The following is a 27,519-nucleotide window of genomic DNA, read 5'->3' as shown; positions in this document are numbered from 1 at the left end:
CAGTGTGTCACATATAGTTAAGTTTATAAAAAGCATATGTTTTGAGTTAGAAGAAGTAAACCATATGTTCAATTAATATTCTAACTTTAGGTTGGACACCACTGCATGAGGCTTGCAACGTTGGATATTACGATGTTGCTAAGATACTTATAGCGGCTGGAGCAGATGTTAACACACAAGGATTAGATGATGACACTCCACTCCATGATTCTGCTAGTAGTGGGCACAGAGATGTAAGTACAACAGAAAGATCAATAGTATACATTTTCAAAATATAAATTTAACCCAGCGTAATTTAATTCACTTCTTAGTCATGCAGTCTCATGTCATTATTTCACTCATTGCCTGATCAACTCATCTTTATTTTATTTAAACTTTTTTCTGCCTGCTAATTGCTATCATATATTTAGCATTATCTTTTCATAAAATATATTTAATTCGATAATTAGTTAAAACAACTTGGCAAAATTTTTCTTTTGAAGGGCCATTGTACTGTCAGATAATTAGATGTAGTGGTTAAAGCAGATTTTACTTAATAAAAATTTTACATTGTTATTCTGCCTTTTTTTTAAAGACTTGTTTATATTTAATGATCCCTCTGTACATAACATTTGTTCCTCAGTTTTAGCTGATGTTATTTATTTAATATATTCTGATGACTTATGTGTATAATAATAAAACATAATTTAATCAAACATGATTATATATGCTTATGAGTTTAATGGCACTTTAATTTGTTTTGATGTAATATTATGAAGCATGCTGGGTTTTAAATTCCATCTGCATTTTCAGTCTCTGACATGTTAATATCAAAGCCTGGTCTTTGTTGTAATGAAGCTCGTGTTGTAAGTGTGTTTAATGCTTACTTCCTTTGCTGTAATGTCCTCATAGCCAGAGCAGATCAACCTGGGGTGTTGTTAGCAATGGCTCTAAATCATGATTTTGTTTATCAAATAATAAATAGTTCTTCTCTTTTACTTAATTTTTACTTTTATCAAAGAATACTTGTACATAGTTTTAGAAAGTTGAAAATAAGGACAACACAGACATTGTTTTTCTCACCTATTCCTCCATCATGTTCTATCACAAGTGATTAGATGTAGCTCTTTGTGCTATACAGCAGAACCTCATTGCTTATCCACTCCAACCCAGTCCATCCCACTCCCTCCCGTTCAGCAGCAAGTCTGAGTTTCTTTTCTGTAGATAGATTCATTTGTGCCATATATTAGATTCCACATATAAGTGATATCATATGGTATTTGCCTTTTTTTTTTTCTGACTTACTTCATTTGTATGAGGGTCTCTAATTCCATCCATGTTGCTGCAAATGGCATTATTTTGTTCTTTTTTATGGCTAAGTAGTATTCCATTGTGTATATGTACCACGTCTTAATCCATTGATCTGTCACTGGACATTTAGGTTGTTTTCATGTCTTGGCTGTTGTGTATAGTGCCACAGTGAACATATGGGTGCCTGTGTCTTTTTCAAGGAAAGTTTTGTCCAGATATATGCCCAGGAGTGGGATTGCTGGATCATATGGTAGTTCTATATTTAGTTTTCTGAGGTACTCCATAGTGGATTGTACCAGTGCTTTTTCAGTTTCTAGTCACTAGTTATTGACCTCCTACAAAGGATTTTAATAAACATTGCTGCTTGGAGACTCATAGAGTATACTGTAATTGTATTTTCCTTTTGGATTTTTATTTATTACCATGGGTAATACACTGCCTATTTCTAATTTTTCTTACCTAGTTTTCTATGTATCTATTTCTGTACTTTCTTACTTTCTCTGACCTGACTTTAAAATGTCTCTGAGTAATGTTAAATACATTGATCAGGTTATTATTTTTGAGAATACCTTGTGTATGAGATAACTTATATCCTGCACTATTGGGACTAGCTGCTCTCTAGATCTGTAGCATAGATGCTGTACAGGGATTTCCCTTTGCCATTAATCTCACATGAGATTCTCAGGCTTTCTGTGAGATTTCCAGCTTCTGAGTGCCCATTTGAACTGTCTGAGGATATTAATTTAAATGATTTGTTGTGCTTCCCACATGATCATGGATTTCCCCAAGATCCTTCTAATAGCTCTGTTTTGTGTATTTTTCAAGTTAAAGTTCTTTTGCCAACTTGTGTTCATTTATTTGAATGAAGCTCTAAAAATCCTGATTGACAAGATGTGTGATGTATAGAGCTTATTGACTGGTGATTTCTCTGTAGTGTGTCTGGAAGACAAGATGGCTCTTTTGTCGCAAGTGTCCTTAACATCAGTATTTGTAAGCCCTTCCTTTGTACAGATAGTTTTCCCAAAAAGAAATACTCTCCATTCTTGCTGGTGACATAGAAACATTTTCCAGCATCCTGGAATCCTAGAAGAGTTCTTAACATGACAGTGATTAGGGGGACCAGGAACTGATTCTCCTGTGGAAACTGTTAGTCCTCCTGATTTTTAAGTACTGTAATGTTCTCCACTGTGTTGACACCTAAACCAAGAAACTTACTCTTATTTTGAGAATAAACTTCAGTCCTTCATGGATGGAGAAGGTGCATTCATCTGGCTGTGAGGCTTGATAAGAATCTCATAATCATTATAATTCTTGTTTCCCTAGTTCCTGTCAAAGGCCTGTGAAGTTTCAACAGTTGCACAGCCACCGTATGCCAGGGTTATCAGTACTCCATCTCGTGGCCAGCCTTCGTGTAGTCCAGCTCAAAAATCCCATTTTAGAGTTTTTAGATTTTGGGCCCAGGACCAGTCTCAGCAGCATCTTCTGTAGGTTTGGTACCTTGGAATTCCAAAGCAGAAATCTGCACATGATTGCAGAGATTGGAGGCGGAGGAACATGATCTCAGGATCAAACCTGTAAGGATGTGCCTGCAACAGGACAGGACAAAGGGAGAAGCTGAAATGTGGCGCACCGTCTACAAAGACCTCAGCCAGGCTTACAGGGGTTTTTGCTCCTAGGATGCCTTTCCTAGATAGTCTGGTTTGGGGTAAGAGGGTCCCCATGTGGACCAAGCTGCTGACAGCAGGGTGGTATAATCTTTAACTGATGCTGCTGTTTGGCAACAGCGGTCCCTGTTGAGAAACTTGGCCATACTTCAATGCACACTGTACTCCTAGCACTTGGAGAAGTAAGTTATCTTGGTCCAGAAGACGGGAATCTGAGCAGTGCACAGTGTCTGTTGTATACTTTGTCTGGAAGCTTCTACACTGTCCTATTTCCTGGCCTTGTGGATCTATTTGCAGGTGCCTCTTGGCTCTGGTCTACTGTATAGGCTTAACGCTTGGAAACATCATTAATGAACATGCAAATCTGTTTTCAGGACCATCCTCCCTCCATGCTTTGATATCAGTACCAAATCCAATTAACTTTTCAACCTCAGGTTTCTCTAGGTGAGCCCCAAAATCCAGACACTCAAATAAAACTTTATTTCCGTGGTGACCTCAAGCCCAGGTGCCCCACATTTGGTGTAAGGTCAGGAGATTACCTTTAAAACAGTTTCTTCATACATTGTCTTCCTGTATGTAGAGACTTCCCAGTGGTGGAGATTGGAGAAGGGAAAGAGAGGATTTGGATATTCTTAAGCAAGTCTGGCAATGTCTGCAGCATTTCTCTTTAAATGCTCAGCTTACCATCATATTTAATACCTCATTATACTCTGAGTTCCATGAAGTCAGCAGTTTCCTCTCCTTAAAACTTTGCTGTGAATAATGTTTTCTTTGAGAAATATTTGAACAGTCTGCATGGAAGTGAACATAGCTCTTCTTTTATTTGCAATAAAGATATAATTGCTTGTTGATTCAAACAATATTTGGAATTTTACTGAAATTTTTTCATATTAAGAAAGACCCAGTGATAGAGCATCACATAAATTATTATTTACCGCACTTCTGTATTTTCAAGTAGTTGCATTTGTCTTATCTTTGTGTCAATAGACTTTAGTGAGTATTCCCTTAAGTCAAATAATGTAATATGACAGTAGGTGGCCTTAGGCGATGATAATGGAAATTAGTTTCTACAATAAGAAAAACACTTGTATTCACATGATAATATGATGACTGGGGTATAAAGCTGAATATTATGAGTAACTTGTTCTTTATGATAATTTATTTTGTGTTTGTGAACTGCATTACATTAACTTTTCATAGTAATGTTTGTGAGTTTTCACTATGGGATAAGAAGTGTTTTTCCTTTAAAAAAGAAGGAGTGGCACAGTGGGTTAAGGGTCCAGTGTTGTCACTGCAGTGGCTCAGGTCACTGCTGTGGTGTAGGTTCTGACTTTGACCTGGGAACTTAAATGTGCTGTAGGCACAGCCAAAAAAAAGAAATGTTGTAAATGCTTTATATATATTATTTTAATCACCATAGTAAGTGGACAACCTACTGGTGTCTCTTGTTGAAACTTTATTGCCCATTACATTGTAATACACTCAGCCTCTCCCAGCCCATGGAGAAACAAGGACACAAGAGGGCCCACAGGTCTAAGATACCCCCAAGTTTATTAAACTGGTATGAGTCCATATTAAAGAACTAAAAAGGATAAATATCAGTATCTTTTTAAAACAAAGTGAGATGATAATTCATTAATCTGGAAGAGTTATCATTCAGTACACTGTCTCTACTCTCTAGTGAATAACATGGGACATACTTTGTAATGTTCCAGATGAGATTTTGATATCATCTCATACATTCTGTAAAATCCGTTTTTGTTCTCTCACTAGCAAACATTCTCTGCCCTCTTTTTTAACACAATAAAATTACAGTGTCACATTGCCTATCTTTTACAAGCCATTTTACTTTAGTTGAGGAAAAAATGGAATTTGAAATGAATATAGATACTCAGTTCTAGCCTGGTCATTTTGCCATATGTGTGCCAGGCAAGTTACTGTTTTCCTCTCAACCTCTGTTTCCTCATCTTTAAATCTCATAATACATAATACCTATCTAGCAGGGATATTTTGAAGGAAAAAAAGACACCATGTGCATAAACATACCTTGAAATTTAAAATGTGATAGAAAAGTCGAAAAAGGTTAAGAGGTTACTTTTGTATTATTATTTTTCAAATATAACTCAAATATTTTGAAAACTAAAAATGCCATTTTTCTAATTTTTATAAGGTATTTTTCATAATTCTCAAAGAACTTCTAATTTTGAAGAAAAATGTAACCTGTAATGTTATTTTTCTTCGACTGGTCCTTGCTTACCATCATTCTAGTCTTTTCTGCTGCCTTGACAATTCATACTTACCTAAAGATAGCACATACTATGCAATTGTTTACTCATGTACTTCTTTGTTTTCTGCATTGAATTTTGAGTACCATGCATACAGGCTTTTTGTACTCTTTTGTGTTTGTGACCCTTGAAATCAATGAGTACATAATAAATTCTGCACAAATACATGTGTAGGTACATGGATGGGTGGATGAATATGTAACTGACTGAGATAGGCGGAATGCCAAAGACTTAACCCATAAGACCTAACAATATGTAGGGTATGTTTCCTTTTCCACTGAATTTGTTATAAATTGTTTATGTTCTGGGTATGATATTTTAAATACTGTACTTAATGCTTTTTAAAGCTTTATTGATAGTTTATCACAGATCAGTAGTTTTCCTTTAAACATTGTATTAAAAGATTTTCTGATTTCTAAATGTAATGTTAAAGAATTATGCCTTATGAGTAAGACATGTTCTATGAATACAAGTTTCTAAATATGCATAGCTGCAAAATATTTCCAGAAGCTGACCTTTGAGCTCATGTACTTACAAGGACTCAAACACTATTTCCAGTCTCTTTCCAGAGGAAGACTGGCATGCTATTTTCAAGAGACCTTTGCTTTTCCTCCTACCAACATGCCTTGGATAGTAGGAGTTACAATTCAGAGCTGTTGAGGGCTATTTTCTCCTTGTTCTTTTACTTGTCTTCAAGGAGGAAGAAGGAAATGAGAGCCACCAAAAACTCACTCATATGTATATGTACCATGTATTATGCATCTTCACTAAACAAATGGATTTCTTTCACTCAGTACTACTCATGACAACTTTAGCAATCCATAAAACATTTCTAAAGTAGGAGAAATAGGAAGATAGCAGTTCTGTAGTCTGTTCTAAGTTATTTGGAGTCAAGATTAACAGAACCTAGTCTGTGGCCTACCTTTCATAATATATGCTTTTATAATAGCCCTTTTCCTACTTGAGATACTACCTATCTTTACTTTCTTCTTGTCTCATCATTTTTATCTACCTCTAATCTGCTGTGTTTTAAGTAACTTTAAGTTACTTTAAATTCTTTTTAGAATAAGGGTTTTTTTTTGCATGTGAGGATGATCTGTAAAGTACTCATTACTTATGTTAGGGTTTTTGTAGCATCCTTGCATGAGTCGCCTGTCTCATTTTTGTCATGTAATTTTTTAAATTATTATTTCCTGATGGGTATAGTAACTTTTTAGCAGTATAAAGATCCTTTATTCTGTTTTCTCGTTCTAGGACTCCAGCCTAAGGAAATAAGCCTAAAAATGGAAAAAATTTCAACTTAGAAAGATGTTCATTGTAGCATTGTTTATAATAATTACAAGGTTTTTTTGCTTTTTACTTCAGTTACGTTCTCAAACCCTTAAAATGATAGTAAGGAGAGATTTTAAAGGACATAGACCCACAAGGACAAACAGCAGAAGAAATCAGAAAAACCAATATTTAGGAAGATAGAAATGTGAGCAATGAGTGGCTACTAACATAGAACAGAGTTTGGCAAACTTTATCTGTAAAGGGCCAGATAGTAAATGTTTTAGGCTTTGCAGGCCGCATGCCTCCTCTACCACCTCCTCCCTTCTCCCTCTTTCTCTTCCTCTCTCCTCCTCTATACTTCTCCTTTATCAATTCTTCTTTAAGTATTTTATAAGAATATAAAAACTTCGGCGTTCCCGTCGTGGCGCAGTGGTTAACGAATCCGACTAGGAACCATGAGGTTGCGAGTTCGATCCCTGCGCTTGCTCAGTGGGTTAACGATCCGGCGTTGCCGTGAGCTGTGGTGTAGGTTGCAGACGTGGCTGGGATCTCGCGTTGCTGTGGCTCTGGCGTAGGCCGGTGGCTACAGCTCCGATTCGACCCCTAGCCTGGGAACCTCCATATGCCACAGGAGCGGCCCAAGAAATAGCAAAAAGACAAAAAAAAAAAAAAAGAAGAATATAAAAACTTCTTAGCAAGCCAGATTTGGCGTACAGTCCAAATCCAGTTCCTGGTTTACAAAACCCAAGAAAATTGAACCCAAAGCCATTTCAACACAAAATCCCAGAAAAACTGAAGCTCAGCAATTAATGGCTTGGTGCCTGATGAATAAGACTAAAAACAAGAAGATTGGATCAAAATGTTTTTGACCTTCACATTCCTTTCCTAACCCTTCGAAGCCCACAGAGGACTTGGACAGCTCCTCGGCAGATGATTGGAGGCTGATTTCCTGACAAGTATAAACTTTACAGCCTAGACTGACATATCAAAAGAATAGTTTGCTATAGCTGTGAAATAACAACTGAAGGCATTAAGTAAGGCACAATTAACAAATTTTAAAACAAAAACCAAAATTGCTGTTGGAAATTAATTAATAATATGGTAGCAGAAATGCAAAATGGAGTATTGAGATTGAAAGATAAAGTTTAAGAAATCTTCCAGAAACTTGGAGACAAAAAGACAAAGATGGAGGAGGGGGAATGAGAAAAAAGAAGATTAATTCAGGAGATCCATTATCTTAATAAGAGTTCTTAGAAGACAGAACAGTGAAAACATCAGACATTCTCAAATAATTTTCTCAGAACTGAGGGAACATGGGTCTTTCAGGTTGGAGGGGCAGTTGAATACTCAGCACGATGGATGTTAAAAGCCCAAGACCAAAATTCATTATCCCGAAATTTCAGAACAATAGGGGCAAAGAATTTCCTCAAGCTTAGCAAGAAAAAAGGCAAGTTGCATATAAACATTAAAAAAAAAAAAAAAAAAAAGAATGGCATCAGACTTTGCCTAATAACACTGGAAGCTAGACTGTAATGATGATACCTTCAAAACTGGGAATGAAATTATATCCCTCCAAGTATTAGGTAACTAAAACTCTATATCCACAGTAAGTGTAATCAAGTAAGGGTGGATGAAAGGTATTTTCTGACATGTTAAAATCTCAGAGTATTTACTTTTCCTCAGAATATCCTAGAGTTAGTGCTTCAACAAAAAGAGGGAGTAAACCAAGAAAGAAGATAGGATCCAAAAAATCCAAAGCAAAATTGAGGGAAGGTATTTCTAGAATAATAGGATAAAGGAAGATGCCAAGATGACAACTCAGAAGCAAATTTAGAGAGCAACCAGTCTGTTTTAGAGCAAGTTAGAAGCCTTAGAGAAAGAAGTGTAACAAAAAACAGTTGTATATTGATTTGAAGAGATCTCTACTTGTAGCAGATGAAACTTGCTGGGGATACGTTAAAGATGAGTATGTAGAAAACGAAGCAAATGAAAAGTCCAGATAATTAAGGTAAAATGAAGTTGTGTGAGAATAGATGCAACTAGAGATTATCATGCTAAATGAAGTAAGTCAGAAAGAAAAGGACAGATATCATATGATCTAACTTATATCTGGAATCTAAAATAGGGCACAGGATTTCCCACTGTGGCTCAGTGGACGGCATCTCTGCAACACCAGGAGGAAGAAGGTTCAGTCCCCAGCCCAGCATAGTGGGTTAAAGGATCTCGTGTTGCCACAGCTGCGGTATAGATCACAACTGTGGCTCAGATCTGATCCCAGGCCCACTCCATATGCCGTGGGGTGGCCAGAAAAATAGATGAAATAACCTATCAACAAAACAGAAACAGACTTATAGAGAACAGACTTGTGGTTGCCAAGGGGCTGGAGGGAGGGCGTGGGATGGACTGGGAGTTTGGGGTTAGAATAGACGGTAATGTCCTATTGTATAGCACAGGGAACTGTATCCAACCTCCTGGGATAGACCATGATGGAAAATAATAGTTTTTTAAAAAGAATACACACACACACACACATATACACACATACATATGTATATATATATATATATATCTCCCCACACACACACAATATGTATGTGTGTGTGTATATGTATGCATGACTAAGTCACTTTACTATGCAGCAGAAATTGGCACAACAGTGTAAATCAACTGTAATAAATTTTTTAATAAAGAGTGGAAATTTAGTAATAGTGTACTACTTCGCCCAACATTTATATTAATCATAATGTAGAAAAAAATAGCTATATTGGAAAACTAGGAGGAGGGAAAAGTGGATGTGTACAGGAGGAGAGGGATGGGAGTTGGTAAAAGAGAATCTGCATCTGCCACTGTAAGACAATAGACAATGCCTAAAACTGAAAAATACAGAAGCAGCAAGCTGAGTATATTACTTAAGTATATGGAGATAGATATTAGGGACGATTGTCCTTCACCAAGCCTTGAAAAGCTACTCTATCTTGTAAAATCATAAGCATGTATAACTTAGTAAAAATTAGTAAACAGAAAGGGGAATTTAATACTAATGGTTGGGGTCATGAATAATTTGTTTCCTTTGTGTAAGTTCTTACATTTCAAGTGTTCTATGTTGATGATTTATTCTTTCATAGTCTAGAATTTTTTTTTATTATTTAATTCATTGTGAATCTTTATTATTCTTAAGTACTTTCATTTGTTAGAAATTCCTAATTTATAGCATCTTGTTTAATATTGTTTCTTCAAAAAGACATATTTCCTAAGTATCAGAAAACACCAAAGTGTTGGGACTATAAAAATGAATAAAAACTTAATCTCACTTGAAGTGTATCATCTAAGATAAGGGGAGCATTGTGATAATAATTATAGTGCAGATTTACCTAAGACAGAACACACTCATGTCAGTGGAAATAGAAGCATAAAACAAGAAGCGACAATAGGGAAGCAGAATTAATAATACTTGGCCACCTATTTCATAGTGTGAGTGAAAAACACCAGTCAGTGATGACTCCCAGCACATTTATTGAACTCTGGGACCTATTGGTTCCAGCTGTTACATTGAAATATAGTATATTCAGTTCAGTATATCCAGGGAACATTGGGATGTTTGTTTTTGAAACTCAAGAAGAGGGCTGAGAAAGAGCAAGCAAGAAAATGAAGATGAAAGAGTGGATTCCACAATTTTCATCACATTCCAACAGAGTGGGTGAGATTTCCAAAGGGATGAGGTAGAGCACTGACAGTGAGTCAGAGACAGAGCCCTAGGGCACAGTCTGTGGCTTAGATGTTTACCCAGCTTAGGACATTCATCTCATTGGAGATAATTGTAGGTAGAAGAGTGAGGTGACGGGAGCACTGACAGTCAGGGACAGAGCCCTAGGGGACAGTCTGTGTCTTAGATATTACGTATTTTAGGACACTCATCTTATTGGACATAATCGTAGGTGGAAGAGTGAAGGGCCAATGGAAGTCAAGACTACAAGGGTAAACATCTTTGGGGCTTGACTGTAAAGGAGAGAAGAGAGATTTAGCTAGAGAAGGGGAATATAGGTTTGAACTTTTTTTTTTTTTTTTTTTATCTGTTTCATTTCTCTATCATCCTTAGTGTTTTAAGGCGAAAGAGACATGAACTGGAAAAGATGGCTTCTAGAGAGAAGCCAGTCAAAAAAGAGATTTGAAATATAGAAAGGAAGTGGAATAAAGCAACAAACAAAAGAAACAGGAGTTCCACTTGTGGCTCAGAGGGTTGAAAACCCCTCTGTGACAATGTGGGTTCAATCCCTGGCCCCATCAGTGGATTAAGGATCCAGCGTTGCCGCAAGCTACAGTATAGATCACATGCAGCTCAGATCCAGTGTTGTTGTGGCTGTGGTGTGGGCCTCAGCTGCAGCTCTGATTTGACCCCTAGCCTGGGAACTTCCATATGCTGCTGGTACAGCTATAAAAAGGAAAACAAAAAAAGAAATGAAATGATGACTGATCAAGTACATATTGGTTTTGTTGGAGCCCAAAGTTTACATAATTGGGAGGATGGGAGGTTCTTTATGAAATGAATAAAATAATTTGTTATAGGGCCCTGTAAGGGGACTGTGAAAGTGAGGAGTGTTAAAATATAAGCTTCATTAGTTCTAAGGAAACCCTCGTCAGTTCGTGATAGTTTAAATTCCTGGGGTATGGGGGAGGGAAGATATTAAGAGCATTGGTGTGCTAAACCATTCCTAGATGACCTGCTTTTGGGTCAGGATTTCCTATGTGTAGCAGAGTAGCTCCCTCACTGCCAACTATTGAAAGTCGGCCCTTACTAGGGTTTGTAAAAAGAAGAAACAAAAACAAACCCTCAAAATTAAAAAATAAAAAGAAAAAATCAAAAAAAATATTTTGTTAAAATAAATTTTTTTAAATTAAAAAATAAAAGCATTGGTAGTGATAGTAGCCTTAAACAGGGGAGATACTTCTTTTGAGACTTTCTATAGCTTTTACATTCCTGCAGGCTACGGAGCTTGTTATTCTGTTCATTGGTTTATCTGCAGAATTTGGAGTAGTGCTTGAAAATAGGTACTCAATAACTATGTCAAATGTATGAAGAAAAATGAGATTGAGTGCTAAAATAGCCCAGCTTAATTTTTAAGGAGCAAATTTCTTTGTAGTAGATAAGAGCATCCAAAAGGGAAGGGCCGTGAACATGGAAGTGGAAGAGAGTAGTCGTGATTCATGATGGACACTGAGGGGCAGGCAGAGTAGGGCGTAGGAGAATTGTCAAGAGAGTGGCTGAGATCATGCCATCTATGAGAGGACTAATCTTCCTACTGTTTAATGATATTGCAGATAGTGAAATTGCTGCTTCGTCATGGTGGAAATCCCTTTCAAGCTAATAAACATGGGGAGCGTCCAGTGGATGTTGCAGAAACAGAGGAGTTGGAGTTGCTGCTAAAAAGAGAGGTGCCTTTATCTGATGATGATGAGAGTTACACAGGTTTGTTCCACATGGTGTACATTCATCTGTTTACTTGACATCTGCTTCTAAGTACTTTACATAGTGCTATCTAGCAATTAAGAATGGTGAATTTAGTAACCTCAATTTAGTGTTTGCTACAGGTCCTCTCTGTTACCAGAGTCATAATACTGTTGCCCTATTGCTGTGATTACTTTTCCCCACAGATTGCTGGTACTACATGCCTGCTGCAGACTTTCCCCATTAGCAGCTACCACCACTGCTAAACACTAGCACCACTTGCTACACCACTTTTGACTTCTTTTGAATCATTTATACATAGCTACTCTCCAAGCCCTTCCTATCTTTTTCTGGAACTGATGAGTCTTTGCATTTTTATTTTTATGATTTAGGTGATTAAACTCTGGTCATTGTTGCAAAATAAGGCACAGTTCTACAAACACAGTTTTTAAATGAAAAGATCCTGAAAGAGCATTTCGGAAAACTTTTGGCATACTCAGAGTTTAAAAAAAAAAAAAAAGCAGTTAAAAATATAACAGAAAAATCTTTGCTGTATTAAAGAAAGTCTTTTGTGTACAGGTGGGAAGGGTTCACCATGTTTCAGGCAAAAATCCATGAAGAACTTATAAGTCTCACAACTGGCCATAGACTTACAGCATCTTAAACAGCTCCTCTAAGCAATTAGGTAATACTGCTCTTACATTGTTATATGTAAGCAAATAAAAGCAAACCATACTCATTTTATTTCAGACATTGCAGCAAGGCAATAGAACAACAACTATAGTTTTAAAAGAGAAAGGTCTACCATTTACTTTTTTTTGAGATATAATTGACATATAACATTGTATTAGTTTCACATCTTACAACATAATGATTAACTGTTTGTATACATTACAAAGTGGTCACTACAGTAAGTCTAGTTAATAACGGTTACCATACATAGTTACAAAGCTTTCTTTTAATGAGGACTTTTAAGATCTACTCTCTTAGCAGCTTTCAAATATGCAGTACAGTGTGAACTGCAGTCCAGTACACCGTCATGACTTCATAACCAGAAGTTTGTACCTTGTGATCTGCTTCACCCATTTCACCCACCCCCATCTCTGACAACCACAGTCTCTTCTCTCTCTCGATGAACTTGGTTTTTTGTTTTTCACATTACACATATAAGTGAGATCATATGATTTGTCTTTCCCTGTCTCATTTATTTCACTTAGCATATTGTCCTCAAGGTCCATCCATGTTTTCCCAAATGGCAAGATTTCATTCTTTTTTATGGCTGAGTAATATTTCAGTGTATGTGTGTGTATACCACTTCTTTATCCATTCATCCATTGATGGTCACTTTGGTTGTTCCTGTATCTTGGCTATTATGAATGATGCTGAGGTGAACATGGGTGCAGATATTGTTTCAAATTAGTGTTTTCATTTTCTTTGGCTAAATAACCAGAGGTTGAATTGCTGGATCACCTGGTGGTAGTTCTATTTTTAATATTTTAAGGAAACTCCAACATGTTTTTTTAATAGTGGCTGCACTAGTTTACATTCCTACCAACAGTCCACAAGCATTCCTTTTTCTCCACATCCTCAAGCCCCAGCACTTGTAATTTTTTATCTTTTTGGTGATAGCTGTTCTCACAGGTATGAAGTAATATCTTGTGTTTTGATTTGCATTTCTATGATGATTAGTGATGTTGAGCATCTTTGCATGTGTATGTTGGCCATCTATACATCTTCTTTGGAAAAATGTTTATTCTAATCCTCTGCCCCCTTTTAAAATCAGATTGTTTGCTATTGAGTTAAGTGAGTTATGTATTTTAGATATTAACCCTTTATCAGATACATGGTTTGTAGAGATTTTCCCCTATTCAGTAGGTTGCCTTTTCATTTTGTTGATGATTTTCTTTGCTGTATAGAACTTAAAATCCCAATATTTTATTATGACATGTTCAAACATACGGTAAAATCCAAAGAACTGTACAGTGAACACACTGTACCTGCCAGCTGAGTTTTGCAGTTGTTAACTGTTTGCTGTATTTCCTTTATTACATGATCATATGTCTGTCCATCTACCCATCAATTCATCGTATTTGATACATTTCTGATTAAGTTGCAGACACTTCTAAATAATTTAGTGTGCATTTCATTATAACTAGAGTTCAATTTTTATGTATGACTTTTAGGTAATATTTATATTTGTGAAATTAATAATAATTTAATAAAGCATTCTTTGAGTTTTGAGAAATGCATAGACCTCCATAATAAAACCTTATCAAGAGACAGAATATCTCCAGTACTCCAGAAAGTTCCATATGCACCTTCCTAGTCAGTGCCCACCCTACCTGATCATTTTATGCCCATCATGGTAAAGATGGTTAGCTAAGACTCACTAATGGCTGGTAAGTCTACGGGGAATTTTTTTGATATAAGGAGATATTTTCATGGCCTTTTCACACGACAAGAGAGAAGAAAAAAACAATCCAGAACCATCTGAACTGAGTGATTAATATTTACATCATCAAGGGAGGGACAGGTCATGTGCCTCTAGATAGCAACCTGAGAAGGATATAGCATCACTTGCGGCATTCTCGCTGAGGGTGAATAATCATGAGGAATGTTCTATTTCTTTTTAAAAGCCAGTGTCATCAAAGATTAAGAAATGTCAGAGCCACGAAAATCAGTAAAGGCAATAGAAATGTTCCAGGCTGTCCAGTGAAGTAATACTTGAAGGTAGTACCTGTTCCTAGACTGGTTCCTGTACTGGAGGGGGAAGTGATTGTAAAGGGTATTATTAGATCATTTAACAAGCGATATGGACAGTAGATTAGTGTCATATCAGTAAATTTATGAAGTTGACAACAGTACTGTGGGAATAAGAAAATATGTCTTAGGAAATATTTTCTTAGGATAATGAGCCGTGATATATGTAATGTATCCTCATATAGTTCAGGAAGAAAAATGTGTATATACATGTGTATAGAAAGAGAAATTATAAGGCAAGAGGGTGAAGTATTAACAATTAGTACATCTGGGTAAAGTATATATAGTGTTTAGTATTTTTTCTTTTTCTAACTTTTCATGAGTTTGAAATTATTTCCAAATAAAATTTAAAATATATGCAGGAGTTCCCATTGTAGCTCAGTGGGTTAAGAACCTGACATAGTGACCATGAGGATGCAGGTGCGATCCCTGGCCTCGATCAGTGGGTTAAGGATCCGCGTTGCTGCAAGCTGCAGCATAGGTCACAGATGCAGCTTGGATCTGGAGTTGCTGTGGCTGTGGTATAGGCCGGCAGCTGCAACTCTGATTCAACTCCTAGCCCAGGAGCTTCCATATGTCATGGGTGTGGCCGTTAAAAGAAAATTAATTAATATATACAAATACATAAAAAAATTTTTTGCTTTGTCCATTGAGAAGATCTAAAAGAGTGACTAGAATAGTAGCAGTAATCTTTAGAAATACCCAAATTAAAATCTGAAAATATTTTCTCCTAAAAGAAAACTAAGATTTCTTGGAAAAATGGATGGTGCTAATCTGGGGCAGGAAATATATAATAAGATGGGCCTGGAGCATCTTGTCATTGTGAATTTTGGGTCTTGTCAGAAGGCCTTAGGGAACAATTTGGAATAATACTACAGTAGCCAAAGATGGATAGTTTGAACTTAAGTGAGGGTGTTAATTGCAAAGATTTGAAACCCATCAAGTATGCTTAAGGCCCTGAATCTGTGATGATAAATTTTTAAATTAATTCATCATCAGACTAGACAGAAAAAGAGGAAAAAATCATTTATTTTGCCTTTCCCCTGTAAACTCTTATCACTGGGTAACCTCATTATGGGTGAGGAAAAATGTTTTTGATGAGCTTAATTCAGCTAAAAGAATGGAAAGAAAAGTTGACCATTTTGCAACCCCCAGTTAGTTAATGTATGGGAGCATTGAGTGTCTACAATTGATAACATTCAGTGAAAAAAAGAGAAAGGAAACATTGCCTGCCCCCTGCTGGAGGGATGCAGTACCCTCCACTCCTCAGTCTTCAGGTCAGAGGAGCAGGTGGAACTGCGCCAGGCAACGCCCAGACTGTAGGAAACCCCAGCAGCATCATTGTTCAACAGATCAGTTGTATGGAAGTGGAAAAGAACCACCTGTAGAAAAAAAACTAAAATGACTTCAAAAGCATATCAAACTTTAAAAAACAGGTAAGACTGAAAAATTAAGCCCGTATTTAACAGATGATTTATATTTCTCTGGGAGAATTTTGTACGAAACTCAGTTAAGATAAACAGCCCATGAAAGATTTAGAATACTGGGCTTTTTAATACTAAGGAACTTAATTAAGGTGATGTTAGGGGAAACACCTGATAATGCTTTTAATAGTTTTGAGAAGGGGCCAGCAATAGTGATAGCTTCTTTATTTCACTTAGGAAATGATTGAGGCTTCTACTTACAACCCATCCAGGAAGTTCTTATTGTGGTTCAGTAGGTTAAGAACCCAGCATAGGGTCTGTGAGGATGTGGGTTTGATCCCTGGCCTCACTCAGTGGCTTAAGGATCTGGTGTTGCCACAATCTATGGTGTAGGTCGTCAGTGTGACTCAGATCTGGTGTTGCTGTGGTGTAGGCTGGCAGCTGCAGCTCTGATTGAACCCCTAGCCTAGAACTTCATATGGCACAGGCGTGGCCCTAAAAAAAAAAAAAAAAGAAAAAAAGAAATTAAAAATAACTATGATAGAAGGGGAACTGATTATAAGATGAGACGCAGGGGGAGGGAGGAATAAAGAGAAAAAATATTGATTGGTTGACAGCCATATTTGGTAGTGGGAGGGTTAAATGATGAAGCTAAAACTGTAGGTAAAATTGTAAAGGTGGCAGCTTTTCTTTTAGTGTCTGTTTTCACTCCTTCTCCTTTCAAATAATGTGAACTAAAGTGTTTGGGACATAGATGTTAGTCAGTAAATAACTTGTTCAATTGGTGGGGAGGGGCAATTTACCTTAGGGATTATGCCAGAACCCTCCACCCCCCCCCAAGCCCCCATAAATCCAAGTTAAACCTGTAGGCTGAGTTCATCCATTACTGAGGATGGGAGGGTTTGAGAAGACCTAGTCCAGCAACTGGGAGGTTTCATCCTAGTGCCTCAGCTTTGACTGGCAGTCTCGCGGGGAAGGCCACCCTCATTTCTACCACTTTCAGAGAGATGCCTCTTGGACTGTTTCAACAGCAACAACACAATGAGTAATTAAGAAAATTCAAGCATAGCACAAAGACTTTTTGGAGCTAATTTTTAAAAAGGCATGATCATACATGTAGACAACAAAGTAGATGAGCTGAAATAGGACCCAAATCCTTACAACACAGCAAAAATACAAAGAAAAAAGAATTCTTGCTGTGATACAGTGGGTTAAGAACCTGACTGCAGTAGCTGAAGTTGCTGCAGAGGCTCAGGTTTGATCCCCGGCTCAGTGCAGTGGGGTAAAGGATCTGGTGTTGCCACAGCTGCAGCTCAGATTCAGTCCCTGGCCCAGGAACTTCGATGTGACACAGGTGCATCCAGTTAAAAAAAACAACAACAAAGAGAAGGACAACGAAAGGAAAGATAAAAGGCTTGGGGAATAGCTCTAGTAGATCTAACATATGAATAATAGCTATTTATGGAAATTTAAAACGGAAAAACAGAAGCAGCTAGAGAAGTCTTTACTTACAGAAAAAGGTGTCCCTGAGCTGAGGCAAGCCTGAGTTTATCACTTATAAAGCTCAGTGAGCTCCACGTGAATGATTTAAGCACACAGACATACCCCTGTACATATGATCTAATTCCTTGTAAATTATGGATGTAACAAGTTACCCACAAGGAAATATAGTCACACTGGCTTTGGACTTCTAACTTTCACCAGTGGAAGATAGACTACAGTTCTTTTCTCTCAGTAGTCTAAGAATTCTGTACCTGGCCAAGGTGTTCACCTGTCAGGGTAAAAGAAAGATACTTGGAGACATTTAAGGATTTAAACGGTATTGTCGATGTATTTTCTTACATCTTTAAAAAAGAAATTACGGAAGAATAATCCAACAGTTTATAAAAGTGGTTACCTAATAGGAGGGATTAAAAAGAAAGGATTGTGAATTGCTAGTCTCTTTGAAAAACAGTCTGGTGACAATTAACAAAATACGAGAGCTCTCTCTTTTAGAGAAATATACTGAAATATTTCTGAATGAAATAATATGAATGGGATGTGCCTCAAAATGATACAGGAGTACAATGAATAGAGGTGTGGATTGGCCAGAGATCAATAGCTGTTGGAGCTGAGTTATGAGTACATGAGGCATCAATGTAACTTTCTGTCTACTTTAGTGTGGATTCAAAATTTACCATTATAAAAATATCTAGAAATACTCATACTCCTTCATGTAGCATTCACCCTTCTGAGAATGCTCCATGTTTATTACAGCACTGGTTTCAATGGCAAAAGAAAAATGTATAATTATACAGGGAATTTGTTGCATAAACGAAGGTGTATAGCCACACCATGGACTATTGTACAGCTGTGAAAAAGTATATCCTAATTCTGTGCCAGTTACTTGGAGAGATTTTCATAAAATATTGTTGAGTTAGAACAATCAGGATGAATGATCATAGGGAGTTCTCTTGGTGAGTTGTCACTGCTATGGTGCGGGTTCAGTCTCTGACCCGGAAACTTGTACGTGCTGCCCATCAGCCAAAAAAAAAAAAAAAGATGAGTGATTATAATATCTCATTTTTGTAAAAAAAATGAACATTTAAAAAAAAATCTATACATGTGTTTGCATATGCATGTGTATTTTTATAAAATTATGAACAGAATCTGGAAGTATGTATCCTATGAGCAGATGTGAGGCATGTGTTGGGAGCAGAGGCAGTGGTGATTTGGGTGGAAGGCAATGAGATATAGTCGGAGGTGATCACAAGGTAATTAGAGGGTTTGAGATTAGAGCAGTCTTCTCTTGCTCTGCATACCAGTTTATTTAATCCCCATGCCCTTCCCTTTATAGCCGAGCTTTGTGGTGCTTTAAGTACCTTCCATCCAAGTTGTTTACTGACAGCACGTGTGGTCCTGTCACTGCCAAACCCCTCTTCTTAGTCTGTGTAGGATTTGAGTGTTGACTGCATTCTTGCTAAAATCCTCCTGTCTTGACAGGTTTTAGAGATATAATTCTCTCCTGGCTTTCTTCAGTCTTCTCACATTGTTGCTTCTCAGTTCCCTTCTAGATCTCATCTTCATTTCTTTCTCATTCCCTTCCCATACGCCCCTGTGTTGATTTTTCCAAAGGTTTTGTTTTTTGGAACCCTCTTATACTGCATAATCTCCCAAATAAAGTTCACTCCCACTTACAGTTTTAACTACCATCTAAATGGTGAGGCCTTTTAAATATTTCTTTAGTCTGTACTTTTCACTCAGTGCTTCACGTGTGTATATTTAGCTGCCCTGTGGATATCACCACTTAGAATTCCCACAGAAATCATGTACCTGAATAGAAAGTCGTCGTCGTCGTCGTCCCCCCCCCCCCCCCCCCCCCCCGTTTAGACCTCTCTTGTTTCTCCTCTTTCAGATATTGACGGGATCATTCAGCTGTATGCATGTCATAAACTTAGTAGTCATCCTAGATTCCTCTTTATCCTTTTCCTTCTGCTCAATAATTCAACTGTTTTTGTGCACCCATTATTTGTTAGGCATTGTTTAAGCACTGGGGATATAGCTGATTAAGAAAGTGGAGATGCTGAAGTTCCCACTGTGGCGCAATGGGATTGTCAGTCTCTGCAGCACCAGGACACAAGTTTGATCCCTGACCCAGCACAGTGGGTTAAAGGATTTGGCATTGTTGGAAGTCACAGCTGCAGCTCAGATCTGATCCCTGGCCTAGGAACTCCATATGCCCCAGGGCAGCCAAAAACAGAAAATGGGGATACTAACATAGTCATCCACTAACTCCTTTCACTTTATATTTTCAAAATATTTGTAAATCCATCTACCAGTTATAAGCTGAAAGTCATTTGAACATCTTTATGCTATATGAAATAAGGATTATAATAGCTGAATTATGTTGGCTTCCGTAAGAAAGTGAGAAAAATAAGACTCGATAAATAGAAATTTTTTATATAGTATGTTAATTCTCCCATTTATTATGGCAACAACTGTATCGTGAACTCTTCAGAAAACCGTAACTATGAAAAGCAGCTTTGCTTAAAAAACTTACTGTGAGAAAGAAGTGCTGCAATAAATTTTTCCTGTGGAAGAAATTAGGTGTCTTATGAACTTACATGTTTCATTAGAGTGAAACACACTAAAACCTCTTTTGACTTTTTACTGATAATGTTTCATATGTTCATCAGCTATGTATTGATTTTTTCAGCATATTTATTTTCCACATGGTGAATGTGCCTGAATTATTGCTTGATCAAAGTCCCTCAAGAAATGATGCAAAAATCATCAGTAAAAATCATCCGTAAGTATCATACAAAGATTTTGAAGTTGCTGAAAAAGGCTGATGAAAATACCCAAATTTATTACTTAATTTACATGAGGTCCTTGTTAGACTTAACATCATCTAATCTAAATTCAGGGTGTGTTAATGTTTAATCAAGTATTTATCTTACTGCCCCTGGATGTTTGTACACGTAAAGTCTGATAACAGTGTTACCCATCATATATGTCATGTCATCCATGTGACAGATACACTTTAAGTGCTGCAGAGTTGGGGAGCATAACTGACGGTGGATTTCAGAACTAAATAAGCTTGGAATAGATAAAAGGTATTATATATGTAACATTTTAACATATGGTTTATGCCATTAGGCATTGCGCTTTATTTATGACAGTACAATTCAGAGTAGCTGTTCTGCAGACTCCTACTGGTCCTCAAGGTGAGGAGCTTGTGCCGGGATGTAAATCAGTGCACTACTTTCTATATCACAAAGGGAAAATGCTATGAAAAAAACGTCAGCTGAATTAAGAGTGACATAAGTGGTTTCTGTTTCTGGTGCAAGCCCTTTATTTCATCATGGATTAGTAATAAACAGTTTGCAGACTGGCCGAAGTTCATGGGCCACACTGAATAGCAGTTTTATGTCATACATGTCAGACATTTATGATACTGTTGCAAGAATATGTGTCCTGGTTAGTACAGCTTATTTCTATACCAATGTGTGGCTCTTTTAAATTTGCGTAATTCCAAAGTTCAGAGTTACAAACCCAGTTAGTATCCATGAGGACATGGGTTCGATCCCTGGCCTTGCGCAGTAGGTTAAGGATCTGGCATTGCCGTGAGCTGTGGTGTTGGTCACAGACGCGGCTTGGATCCCACATCCCACATTGCCGGCAGCTGCAGCTCCAATTCAGCCCCCAGCCTGGGAACTTCCATGTGCCATAGGTGTGTCCCTAAAAAGCAAAAAAATAAAAATGAAAAATACATTTGCATAATTTTTAGTCTTCCCCCCCACCTCTGCCCTTTTTCGACAGTCTTATTCTACATTACCTTCCTTACAGAAATTCTGTCTAATAATAGTATTTGCTACAAATAATTGCTTCTTGCTACCCTGCTAGAAACTCAGTCATACTCAGAGCTCCAGATCATGCTCATAAAGCATAATTATGACAAAGGAGAAGTGAGTAACTCTGTCGCATAGTGTCCCCCTCCCCCAGTACTTCCTAACACTTATTAATTGCCAAAGTTGAGATTCTCCTGCATGTTAGCAGACCCTGGTTTTATCACTTAGAATGCCCAGTGGATGAAGTTGAAAATGCCAATATTGCTACAGTAATTATTCCCCTTTATCTTACTTTGACTGCCAGTAATCTGGCCATGTTTATTAAGTAGCTGCTACAAACTTTCCTTATTTGCATACTTCAGCTTAAGCAAGGAAATGCCCATTATAATAGACAAACTACTTTTTGAGTCTATCATAAGACAAATGGGAAACTTAAAAAGACAGTGATATATTGTTACCTTCTGGTGTTTACTGAGTACACTTCTATATCATAGAATACACAAAATGACAAGTATTTTGAAGCCTTATTTTCTTAATGTTAAAAAATAGTAGATTGTAACTAATCTAAATATATTGTCATATTTGTTAAACTCTTTTCCTCAGCTTTATATTTCAAGAGCCATGAAAATACATCTGTTGATATATGCACATATGGAGTTAAAACAGTTAATAAATCAAGATACAAAAACAATTACTTAAGTCAAAATATACCAGAAACTTTTATTAAATGGATTTTGTGATGCTAACAGTTTAACCATAAGGAAGAAGCATAACCTTTCAAAGTTTTAAAGCAAACCTTTTAATCTTGGAAGCATAAAGACTACAGTAGAAATTACATAGGATGCTTTCAGAGTCAAAATATTTATCAGCACATTTGATCATTAGGAATTTAGACTTGATAGAGCATCTTATAGGGTAAAGGAATTTGCATTATTAGTATACCTAAAGTTAAAGTTGCTCCATTTAACATGTAGAGTGTTTTACCTTCTTGTTTTCCAAATGGCATTTTTAATTCACTTCTAGTATATACAGTAAGTAACAGCTTAGGCCTAGTATGGAAAATTGTAATCCATTTATAACCCAAGAACCTTTTTTTATTTGATCAGGACTGTTAGCAGCCTCTTTGACTGAAACTTTCTGAAGTTGCTGAGTAGTAGCAAGCACCATATTTGGTATTTAGCGATCTTCATTTTTCTCATCTCCCTGTGGTTTAGGTACTTAGAAGAAATGAAGAGGCACTTAAATATTTGTGACATGCAGGGGGGTGTGCATACAGCACAATAAGCAATGATGTATTCTTTAATTTAATGAATAACTAAGAGATTCCATCACAGTGTTTTACATACTCTTACTCTCTCTCCCCTGCACTTTACACCCATAGCTCTGATGTTAATTTTTCAAACTTTTTTCTAAATATCACCAGCTACTTGTACCTGAATCTTAAACAAACAAAACCTCTCTAATTCTCTTATTTGAAAATCAGTACTTATAAATCAGTATAGATTTTATCATGTGTTTTATGTCGATTGAGTATATCAACCTAATTCTAAAGCTTAAGAATAGGTTGAGTGGGAATTTTTTTAAAAGAAAAATATGGGAGTTCCCATTTTGGTGCAGCAGAAAGGAACCTGACTAGTATCCATGAGGTTGCAGATTCGATCCCTGGCCTCGCTCAGTGGGTTAAGGATCCAGTGTTGCCATGAGCTGTGGTGTAGGTCGCAGACTCAGCTCTGGTATGGCTGTGGCGTAGGCTGGCAGCTGTAGGTCCGATTCGACCCCTAGCCTGGGAACCTCCATATGCCATGGGTGTGGCCTGAAAAAAGAAAAGAAGAGAAAAATAATATATGTCAAATCTTAAGAGGAGAAAAAGGGAAAGAAATTATGTATACCTAAATTACTATATGCTATAAACACTCTTTAGAAGTGTTTATAAAAATTACATAGTTCTATATTTTTTACTTGCTCATGTATCAGAAAAATGAATGAGAAATTGTGACTGCACTGAGATGTTCTTTGGATGTCTGCAAATGAATGTCTTTAAATTTTTATGTTACATAAAATAATCTGCTCAATAGCTCTTTGAAGTTTATGTAAATATAGTGGTCAAGAAATTTTGTGTATTTGCCCAAAATATGTAAAATTGTTTATTGCAAATACCCAAACTAATAGTTTTTTTTTGTTAAAAATGTTAGCTCAGTGGTTTTCCTTAAAATCTGAATTTCTACTGGTGCCTAGCAACTTAAAGTGAGTCTGTCACATAATTATAGTCCTTGAGCTGTTGCTGAATATTTAAGACTAAAACTCTATGAATGGTACATTTGGGCAGAACCCTCAAAAAAAAAAAAGACTTTGACTTTAAAATATTACACTTGCAGCCTGTTAAGTGAGTTCAGCCTTAGCTATTTCATCTTGTTTTATCTAGTCATGGTTTAAAGGACCTCTGTATATACTGATGGAAAACTGTGATTGGGTGATTTTTGTCAGTTTCCTTTAGTGACATCAAAATTTTTGTAGTGATACCAGTCATTTTCAGAGGGGAAAGATCTTAATTAATTTATGCAATCTGTTTCTGTGTTGCTGACATGTTAGTAAAAGGGCTGTATATAACTAAGGGAATGTATGGAGTGGTGTGGTACTTGGTTTTATTTTTTATGTAAATTTTGCTTTTAGACTTAGTATTTTCAACTATTGATTTTATTCTCTTCACCCCCAATTTCTTAACTAAAGCTGTCTTATCTGTACCTGTTGCTTTAGGAATACAGTGAAAATATGTTCGGTCATGATATACTTACTTCCAAATAAATGTGTGACTACTTTTCTCCTATATTGTAGAATTAAAATACCTGGTCTTTACTTAGGAAAATTGAAGTTTGGAAATGGAGATTTAGAAGAAACTACATTAAAAATACATAATATTTTATTTTCCTGTCTCTGAACTGCATTTCTCAGTTTATCAAATCCGTAAAGATTTGTTTCTTAAATCTGATTAAGTTCACTGGTTTATATAGTCACTTAAAGTAGTGAAGATATGGTTTTTTCCCCTAGCTTTATTGGATATAATTGACGTATAACATTGTATAAGTTTAAGGGTACACTGTAATGATTTGATTTATGTATATATTGCAAAAAAATTACCATAGTAAAGTTAGCTGTCACAGTTACAATTTTTACATAGTGATAATTTTTAGTGTTTGAGAGTCCCGTCGTTCCCCCCCCTCCCCCAGCTTGATGATTAACAAACCTGACTAGGATCTGTGAGGGTGTGGGTTTGACTCCTGGCTTCACTCAGTGGGTTAAGGATCCGGTGTTGCCATGAGCTGTGGTGTAGGTTGCAGACATGGCTTTGATCCAGTGTTGCTGTGGCTGTGGTGTACAATGGCGGCTACAGCTCTGATTTGACCCCTAGTGTGGGAACCTCCATATGCCACAGGTGTGGCCCTAAAAAGATTAATAATAATAATAATAATAAATTTTAGTGTTTGGTAAGAAGTTTTCAGTCTACTCTTATCTTTTAGATACACAGTACAGTATTGGTTATTTTGTTTTGTTTTTATGGCCACAACTGGGGCATATGGAAGTTCCCAGGCCACAGACTGAATCCAAGCCACAGCTGTGACCTATGCTAGATCCTCGCGCCAAGCTGGGGATCAAACTTGCACCTTCGCAGCAACCCCAGCCACTGCAGTTGGATTCTTAACCCACTGTGCCACACTAGGAGCTCCCAGCATTGTTAACTGTGGTCGCCATGTTGTATGTTACATTCTCAGAACTTATAAATGGGAGTTTGTACCTTTTGACCACTTTCACCAATTTTTCCCAATCCACTGACTTTTTTTACTTTATAAATTGTATTACTTAATAGTCCTAAATGAGATGTTTTTAATCTACCTTGTTTTGTGTACTTATGGACTATATAAATTAAAGTATTATATATCTAGGATGTGGATATCTCAAAATCAAGCAGAGTAGACAAATAGCAAGTTCTTATTTGAAATTCAACTTTAACCTCAGGTGGGTATGTACAGAGCTTTATGTTATTGATATTTTAACAATGCATTTTACATGAAAATTAACATTTTCATTTAAAATACTTTTAGAACCTAGATTTCTGTAGCAGAGTTGTTTTCTCAGTACACGCACAGTGAAATAAATGAAGTAGAAGATACTCATTTGAATACTTAGGAAAAGATCGCAATTTATGGCATTGTTTTGCTGGGTCTTTATGTAGTCTATCTTGGTTTTCTTTAGTACCTTTTATGTACTCAGAAGTAACATAGTGTGATGGTTCTGAGTATGTTTCTCTCTTTGGAGTCAGAGAAACTTGGATTTGAAGACCTAGCCCTGTCACTTAATAACTGTGTGGTCATGGACAGATTGTTATTATTGTTTACATTGTTATGTTGTGTTCTTTTTATAAGGTGGATCCCAAGATGAATGAGACTTTTTATAGACTTGCTTAAATTTGGTATTATTCATGTTAAGCTTTCACCAAGGATTATTTTCAACAAAAAGTTCTCTTCTACTTGTTAAGTTGTAGAAACTTAAAAAAAAAAATCATTACATGACATTAAATTGCAGATAGCAATTGAAGCAAAGTTTATATAATTGTGTCCCATTCCTACTCCATCCTTATTTCCACTTCCCCTTCTTTGAGGAATACTAAAAGAAAATTACATAAGTGGTTGTAATCATGACTAGTGCTTTTATGTATAAAAATAAAAATTCCCCCAGACACTGATATAAGAAAATTGTTTCTCCGTTCACTCTCTTTCTCTTCCTTCATTGCCTCTCCTTGTGAAAAGTCTTTATCTACATATGTCCCTTGTTTGCTTGAAAGGCCGGTAGTTTCTCCTGCCCTCATTCTAAAGGATGATGTATCTCCATTATATGCCCAAATTAATTCTAATAAGTGCCTTTTTTGTCTTCAATCTTCTGATGTAGAGTTAAGCAAACATGAAATGTTAGAAGAGTCAACTTTAGCTTTCTTTGATTAACATGTGCACTTTACTGAATCTGTCAGTATTTGAGGTTATACATACATTTCGTTTAAATGCTTCTAATTTAATAGTACATTTTTTCTTTTTTTTCTAGACAGTGAATTAATATTTATCACATGCTTGGAATGTGCCAGGATATGTGAGGCACGTTACATAAATTAGTTTATTTAATCTTCGCAGCAGCCTTTTGAGCTAATCACTAATTACTGACCTGTTAAGTAGCAGAGCAAAGATGTGCCTTCGGCTAATGGCAGAGCCTGTGTACTTTGCATCACACCGTGCTGGTTGTTCCTGAGCATGAAACGTTCAGAGTCACATGGCCCAGATGTTAGCATATAACCACAGTGTGAATTTAGTGTGTGTTTCTTTAACTGAATAACATGTTAGAAGTATGCCGTGATGAAACTCGTCTTCATTATGTGTGAGTAGAGTACCTTCTATTGGACAAAAGCGGTTCCGAAAATGAAGTAAAGTAGCTGGGTTGGTGTTTTGTTTTGTTTTGGCCAGAGAGCCTACCATTAACTAATTTAAAATCTTTAATGAAAGAGTATATTTTCATATGTATTCCTGAAAACATGCTTGCATGTTACCTGACTTTGTACTCAGAAAATTAAGAGAATTATTTCTTTTTTTTTTTTTTTTTTTTTGTCTTTTTGCTATTTCTTGGGCAGCTCCCGCGGCATGTGAAGGTTCCCGGGCTAGGGGTCAAATCAGAGCTGTAGCCACCGGCCTGCGCAGAGCCACAGCAACGCGGGATCCGAGCCGCGTCTGCAACCTACACCACAGCTCACAGCAACGCTGGATCGTTAACCCACTGAGCAAGGGCAGGGACCAAACCCGCAACCTCATGGTTCCTAGTCGGATTCGTTAACCACTGCACCACGACGGGAACTCCAAGAGAATTATTTTTTAAAGCTTCCTTAGTATATATGTTTAGGGTTTGGGGGCTTCTTTATTCTGTACATTGCAAGATATATTCATTATCTAAAATATTTTAAACAGATTTAAATCTAATCATAAGCAGATTAATATTTTTACTTTCATTACAGAAATT

The 27,519-nt window shown here is 36.7% G+C and overlaps 1 protein-coding gene across 3 annotated transcripts in view; it reads left to right on the top strand.

Moving 5' to 3' along the window:
- ANKRD12 (ankyrin repeat domain 12) overlaps nt 1-27,519 on the top strand; it is a 117,521-nt gene that overhangs the window by 60,326 nt on the left and 29,676 nt on the right. For all 3 annotated transcript variants that reach the window (XM_021096065.1, XM_021096063.1, XM_021096064.1), the window contains 2 exons: nt 91-233; nt 11,828-11,975. In XM_021096065.1, coding sequence (XP_020951724.1) covers nt 91-233; nt 11,828-11,975 — 291 coding nt within the window. The remainder of the gene's footprint in view (nt 1-90; nt 234-11,827; nt 11,976-27,519) is intronic.

The sequence above is a fragment of the Sus scrofa genome, chromosome 6 (assembly GCF_000003025.6).
Source record: "Sus scrofa isolate TJ Tabasco breed Duroc chromosome 6, Sscrofa11.1, whole genome shotgun sequence".
In the NCBI taxonomy this organism is placed as follows: domain Eukaryota; kingdom Metazoa; phylum Chordata; class Mammalia; order Artiodactyla; family Suidae; genus Sus; species Sus scrofa.
The sequence above is the reverse complement of the archived record's forward strand: the minus strand, read 5'-3'. Positions and strand labels throughout refer to the sequence as shown.